This window comes from Ostrinia furnacalis, unplaced genomic scaffold (assembly GCF_004193835.3).
Source record: "Ostrinia furnacalis isolate ACB-3 unplaced genomic scaffold, ASM419383v2 OfSCF7464, whole genome shotgun sequence".
Lineage (NCBI taxonomy): Eukaryota > Metazoa > Arthropoda > Insecta > Lepidoptera > Crambidae > Ostrinia > Ostrinia furnacalis.
Genome location: NW_021137703.1, coordinates 1,158,793 through 1,166,265, shown reverse-complemented (window position 1 = coordinate 1,166,265; position 7,473 = coordinate 1,158,793). Strand labels below are relative to the sequence as shown.

Here is a 7,473-nt window from a genome sequence, read left to right as displayed (position 1 = left end):
TTGTCTAGAGGGGCTGGTTTTTCTCGTATTTTAAAATAACTTAAAAAAGCATAACCCTCCTTCTGGCGCAGTCGGATAAGAAGTGAAAAAAGCATAGAAAAAAGTAATGTTTTTTTATTTAAATCCATTCTTACTTTTTTATTTATTTATTATTATTTAATTTTTTAAATGGAGGAAGAGACTTTGTGTCTGTTTTCTACTTCCACCGATAGATAAGTAATTTTATCATCTATCGCATGATATAATATCAAATATTTGCTTGTCGCGGTCGCTTGTTTTAGAAGGAAGAATGTAAAAGAATACTAAATTGGTCAAGCCCCAGATTTGAAATATTTTCATCGATAAAATTGTCCATAACATCTGAATTTTCAGTTAGGATTGTAATTAAAATAACGTTGTTAATTTCTTGGTATTCCACTTTGAGCACTCACCCAAATAGCACCTGCACGAATAGCACCTGGCCTATTCTACTTAGAGCACCTATCGATATAAAAATAATGGTATGGAATCTATTCGTGCAGATGCTATTTGGGCGGGTACTCAATGTGGAATACGTCAATTTCTTGTTAGTTATAGGTAGCATTCTCCTTTTTACAGTAACGCGTATAAATGGGGTAAAATGATTATAATCAACATCCAATTATTGTTTTTTATTGTCAATAAATTTGTTTTAACCTAAATTATACTTAATGAAACATCAAGTCTACCGTTCTACCTAACTGCAGTAAAAATTGTAAAGGCAGCATGTGGTTGCTATCAACATAATAACGTGTTCCAAACATCAAACTCAAATTATAGCGTTGTTAATTGAATTCTTATTGTTTTAAATGATGCACAGAACAAAAAATATATTAATGTTAAGAATATTTACTAATGTTGATGTCGACCTGCCTATCGATCATATTTGTAATTATTGTTAACATTACTGAGTATTATTTACATGTGTTTACAGTCTTTTAATTTAACTTAAAGAGATCACTTCTTAAAATTGAAACCCTCCCCCGTGGGATCTAGGATCCATGGGTAGTTGTTAGGGCACTCCATGCAGGTGAACAAACGTAGTGTCTCTCCTGGCAGCTCCCGGGTAGTCAATGGGCAGGCATTTGGCAAAGAACAGTAAGGTTGACCTTTCACGTCACATTTGTCTTGTTTCCATTCTTGGAAGTCACGTAGCGATGATAATTCAGTTGGATTTTGCATCCATTGAATAACTTGGAGCAGCGATACGAAATAAACATCGTTCTTTTCCAACATTTCTTCAATAAACTTGATGAGTTCATCCCTGAACTCCTTCTTTGACTTGAGCCACGATGCATGAAAATGCAGACCGAGAGGAGCGCGGTTTGTAGAGTAGTGGCGGTTGAAGTTGTGGCGCAGAAGGCGCGCGAACTGATCACCAGTTTGAATGTTGGAGCAAGAGTCAACCACATGACAACCTGGCAGTGATTCGTCGAAGGTAGGGTCATCTCTTCTGTCTAGCTCGTTCATAACCATTTCCCAAACAGGGTGGCTTCGAGACGGACAGTTGTGGGCATTACCGTTGCATTTGTGTGGCATTCTGAAGTACAGGGTGTAAGGCCAGATTGGTACACGACCTAGAGGAGCAGTGATCGATGCATCGTAGACAAAGTACTGGTCAGCCATCATTTCAAATTGTTTATTGCCACCTACTCTGAGATAAGGAGCACGGACACCAATGATCGAGGCATCTGTCAAATTGGCAAACCGTTCGAGAATGAGCCGAGCACCGGCCATTTCTGCTAACCAGTCATCGTAACTACCACTAGTCCAGTAAAGCGGATCGTCTTTGTGTGTAATTGAGAATACAGCAATTTCGTGTCCTTTACGGTGTAATTCTTGAACGGCAGCATAGTTTGTGTATTTGTGTGAAACGAAGAAGGTTCCTCGTACTTGGCATCCATTAGGATTGTGGCGATTTCCATTGAAAATCTGATCGTACAAATCAATATTGTCAACATTAACGGCACCGTTAAATGTGATGGTGATCATTTGAGGCACCTGGTTAGGTTCTATTCCACCAGGGATACGAGTACCATCAGCAGAACAGAAACAGTCAGGAAGTGCACACTGCTTAGGGTCACAGTCAGGGGCTCTATTGGGATCTAAGTCAACAGCTGTAAAAGAAAAAAACAATATGTTATTTTTGTACTTCTCACAAAAAGAAACACTTATGAAGAAATTGTAAAAATATGAAAAGAATATGCTAATTAAAGTTAGAACGTAACTAACTAGTATTGAATTGATGTATGTATTTACTTACTGCATGCATTTTCATCGGACTCGTCCTTGCAGTCGGGTTTTCCGTTACAGAACAGCTCCTTTTCGATACAGTCCCCGCTTCCACAAGCTAATTTTCCCTCAGGGCAAATGGGCTCATCAGTTTTCAGGATGGGTAAGATTTTTCTTGGTTCTGAAAATAGTTATTTAGATATTAAGCTTCTTGAAAGCCAATGTTGTTGTGATTAGGTCTTTTTAGGTCGCAGGTGTCTAACTCGAAATTTAGCTTTCGGTGCCTCGTCTGTGTGACTTTTTCCGTATTTAATGTAATTGTGTTATGAGATCCATGAGAATCTGGCGAAGAAGACTCGGCAAAGCATGATAGGATGACAAAGTTAACAATTATGGTAAAAATAAAGAGAAAGGAAAGGTACGAAAAAATATAAGTCAGCAAGAAATTAATTAGATTGAATGTGATAAGTAAGAAATAAATAAATTAGGTATAGGTATGTATATTGATTGATTAACAATGAAAAAGGTCCACAAACGGTAGATTGAATTTAAAATCATGGAATATGGAGTTTAATAGAAATCAGACTGCAATAAAACATGGTATTTCATTTGATATATTCACAAACTAAGCTTTAGTAAAATTAAGTGATGGTAAATAGGTACATGCTTATTTGTGAAAATATCAAACGTATAGGTAATAAAGAATTTACAGCCGAACCAAGTTCTGGTATGTTCAAACTTTATAGGATATCTAACTAAGGGGTAACAAAAGAACTAAGTAATTTAAATGCTCTATTGATATTTTTTGCTACTTGCATACCATAGAACTTAAAGCGACTGCAATTAGAAAGAAACAGAATCAAACATAAAGAAGCATTGGACAAAACATGGTACCACATTGAAAAGCATTATTGGTTGTGTTCGAAACAAAAAATTAGTGGCAAGTCAAATAAGTAGTTATTAAATAGGTTAGATAAGTGATTTCCAAGGTGTTAGTAGTATGAGTAAAACTTATTGTTGGGTTAGACAGTTTCAAGAATAAATTAAGCTCAAAAGCAGTTTAGGTTAGTTAGTAAGGTAACAGAAGAAGATAGAGGATTGTGTAGTGTATGGAGTGAGTTATTAGACTTGTGTATATTTACAAAAGTTACATTTACAATCCCTGGCTGTGCTTATTTAAATAGTGAACAGGCAAAGTGTTCCGATTAAATCCCTTGTAGCATTTCCTTGCTACACTAATTCGCTAGTTTAAAATACGTTGGGGGAAGATATTTTTTTGCATCAACATTACTTCAAAAAATTACTCTGTTCTTTAATAAGTATACTGATTAGAAATTTCAAAAATAATTTCTTCTTTACAATTAATTTGATCTCAAAGTAGGTTTAAACAAGTTTTGCACTTAAGTAGTTATAACTTATTTTTGTTTATTTTATCATTAATATTTTAGTTATAGTTTATCGTTGAAGAATGTTAATGCGTAACCAACGGGTCGGTCCAGCACGGGCCGCTCCCCGGTCCGGGGCCTCATGCAACGCCTAAACTACAGTGCGACGCGGCCCCTTCACCCAAGCCCGGTTGCTCGCTACACGCGAATAGCTTCTATTTCGGCACTTACTCTCCAGTTTGTCACAGTTGTTCACTTTACCCTTCCAGTCGCAGGTTTGTTTATCGAGATCGAAAGCCAGTCCAGACGGGCAAGTGATCTGTTTAAGACCTGACCTAGTGCACCTGCGTTGACAAGAAATGTAATTAAATTAAATGTTTTATAACAGGAAGTGAACATCCGGAAGGCTAGCTCGTAGCGACTTTGCTATATCTGGTTATTCCAGCGCTGTAATCGAGCCCTTCGCATGCCCACTTCCTGTGGTACACGGAACTTACTTTCTAATTTATCGCAATTCTTAACGTGTGTTTTCCAGTCACAGGTTTGGCGGTCGATATCGAAGGCGAGACCGCCGGGGCACCTCACTGAGGCGAGCCGGGTGACTCCGTCTTCGCCGCCTTTGTCGCACCTGTACACAGCGATTTTTTCAGCAAAAGCACAACTCACTCTCTCTCATCCAACTCGTGTACAGTTATAATAAAGCTGTTGACACATGAGTGGTTTACATAACTACTACTAAAGTTCCATCTTTGCACATTTTTCTCTCTTTGCATTAAAGAAACTAACTATAAACATATTTTGCTTGAAATTACAATCAGAAGGAAAAAATATTAAATTAAAAATAAGCATACAAAAGCTAATATATTTTTTTATACTATATTGGAACTTTTCTTAATATTCTGAAACTTTAAATGAACCTACTGACTGGTAGTGATTTCCCAAGAGGGACTAAACACGTACTAGGTAGGTATACTTACTTGAACAAAAATAAAATACTAGGTATTCATGACACGCCGGTGACTGGCCCGTTCACGGACACGAGTGTCACCACCGCATACCAAGTGCTAAATTTAAATGAATAAATATCTCTATTCTAGTCTCTGTTTTAAGCAAAAAGGAGTTCACTTAGTCACAATTTCATGTGAGTAAACTATCACAATAACTTTTTCATCATATCCGATACTTTAATCTGCGATTAATGCTAGAAGAACATATTTTTATATTGATTGATCTACCCCCTCATCATGAAAGTGACACTCGAATTTTTGACTGATATAGTATTTATGTAGAATGCAAATGTTATTTCAACTTTTTATAAGGCAGTAGCAAAGGTAATAGAGTCGGATCAAAGTTATCTTAATCGAAATTTTAACATCAATAATGAAAAAGTGTGAAGATGACTGTAGTGCAGTTAGTACTCACTGGAAATGATTTGGAAATAATAAATTATGTAAGTTGTTTCTATTTACAAACAGAGCAAACTACTACTGTATTTGCGTTCTCGTTGCGTCAAAACTAGAATAGTGAGTTTCACTTTCAAGGGTCCAACTCGTGCAGAACATGCGATAGCTGCGTCTAGGCGTAGCGCCTCGGTAAACTATTCATCTAGTCTTTCTTGTAGAGGTCTCGTTGCGGCGCCATGTAGGGCTTTACAATCAGCCATGGGGTAATCTGTTCCTAGATAGAGGTACTGACCTGACGACATCGCGGCAATCTCCCTCGGTGGTGAGGCGGAAGTACTCGTCGGCGGGCCGACCCTCGCACAGCTGCTCAGGGTTCACATCGTCGCTCCCAGCATCTTCATCTTGTCTCTTAACTCTCAGGTTCTCGCCGTGTACTGTGCAACAAATATCATGAATATAAAATATCATCCTACCTCAAATAGAAAGTACCTACATAATTTTTATATCAAAACTAGCTGACCCGGCGAACTTTGTTCCGCCTTAATGGCAATAAATAAGCAGACTTTTTTTTTAATTTCGAACGGGATAAAAAGTATCCTATGTCCTTCTCCTGGCTCTAAACTACCTCCCTGACAATTTTCAGCTAAATCGGTTCAGCCGTTCTTGAGTTATAAGTGGAGTAACTAACACGACTTTCTTTTATATATATAGATGTATTCAGAGTGTAATAAAAGAGAGTTACTTTTTGTGAATGTACGATAGAGATCCTGTCTTAGAAATGCATGTAGTTAAATAAGATTGTTTAAAAACATTGTTTAATTTTTTTTTGTAATTTTATGCCTTATGTAACGAAAGAAAAAAATTAAAATTTCGCTACAAACACGGCAACGTTAACATATTTATTAGGTAACGCAACTTAGCGTAAGCAACGATTACAACACCGCCGGTGAAGGAATGTAGTACCGTTTCATTGCGACGCCGAATGCCACGCGACTTGAGTATGCTTGCCTGGTTTTAATTATATCCCTTATTAAACCGAGGAAATTCACAAGGTTTACCCAATATACATTAGTATTTCCACATAGTTTTTAAAAAACTTTAGTAACTTACTAATATCATTAAAGTTAATTACCAACAGAGTTCATGCTACTAATGACATTTGTCACTAGTATAAAACCGGCTTAGCATAATAGATATTCAAGTTAGAACTACATTCTATAAGTAACTTGACGTCGGCATTGAAAGTTGAAATGTTGAGAAGAAATCGAGGTCAGCTCAGTCAAGTAAACGAGCCACGTAGAACCGGCGTTCGCTTATTGTTGCCTTTAACCCGCGCCTGAGACACTACCTCAAGCCACTTACGGCATTTTAACATTTGAAAATATTTAAGATTATGACCATCGAGTAATATGCTAGCCATCGTATGAAACTATATTAAAGAAAGAAAAATGGATTAAATAATTTCATATTGTCACTCCTGTATTTTATTTATAAAGCCTTAAAAGCAGAAGATCACCAGTTTATAAGTTAAGATAATAAAGACAAACACGATTATTCAAATATTTAACGATTTAGTTTCTTTGTGCCGGTAGTTTAAAAAAATATGTAACACAAAATTTACACATAATTTGTGTACCTAAATAAAAGTTGTCACCATTAAAACAATATTTTAAGTACATACTTGATATGAATAGGTAGCTTTAAATAGAATGAAAAGCTCTCAAAATAAGCTTAATTAAAAAAATAAAGTACCAATTTAAAAATAATTGTAAAAATCTATTGAGTTTTCCAGTTTTAAAGTTAAAATTAAAATAATGAAGGCCGTTATTGTTATGAAACTTTTGTTTGTAAAATAAAAAAAAATATGGTGGGTTACTCACTGTAACAGGCGAACAGCAACACACCAAGACACAAAAACGCGTGTCGAGCCATGGCGCTCGGCGTTGACTGGTCGTTGCGTCGCGCTCCGCCAAGAAAGTGCAAGAGGTCTCCGCTGCCCCTCTTCACCTATTTATATAAGCTGGCAGGGCGCGCCGAGTACCCAGCGCACTGACACCTTCCAGCCGTCCTATACCAACTGCGCCTCCCGTCGATGTAAACCACCTCACCACCAACCAGCTTATATTAAGCTCTGGATGACATTACTAGGACTTAACGAAATTTAACGATTATTACCTTTTTAGTTAATGACTGCTAGAAAAATAACGTCATGTCATTTAATAGCACCCCCTAATGTTATTACGTAATGATAAATGATAAACTTTCTAAAAATATTTTGCATAATCTACACCTATTTGTAGTTTTTTTAACGATCGTTGTTAAGGTTTTTTTTATTTACCCATTTACTAGTAAGTGTTACGGAAACGTTACCTACAAAGAAAAACCATTTTCAAGGACATCTAATAAATCACTTCCTAATTTCCTAAATAAAAAAA

The 7,473-nt window shown here is 36.5% G+C and overlaps 1 protein-coding gene across 2 annotated transcripts; it reads right to left on the bottom strand.

The window, feature by feature from the left end:
* Positions 1–676: 676 nt before the first annotated feature.
* verm (LDLa and CE4_CDA_like_1 domain-containing protein vermiform) lies at positions 677–7,137 on the bottom strand. Of its 2 annotated transcripts, none has more exons than XM_028320955.1 (5): positions 6,919–7,137; positions 5,331–5,472; positions 4,133–4,263; positions 2,282–2,431; positions 677–2,135 (listed from the first exon to the last, which is right to left on the bottom strand). In XM_028320955.1, the coding sequence occupies exons 1-5, from the start codon at positions 6,968–6,970 to the stop codon at positions 976–978; spliced, it is 1,635 nt and encodes a 544-aa protein (XP_028176756.1). In that variant the 5' UTR covers positions 6,971–7,137; the 3' UTR covers positions 677–975. The 2 variants fall into 2 exon arrangements, with proteins under 2 accessions (XP_028176756.1, XP_028176757.1); XM_028320956.1 differs by lacking the exon at positions 4,133–4,263 and adding an exon at positions 3,867–3,979 and having other exon boundaries at positions 6,919–7,136.
* Between the last annotated feature and the right edge of the window lie 336 nt (positions 7,138–7,473).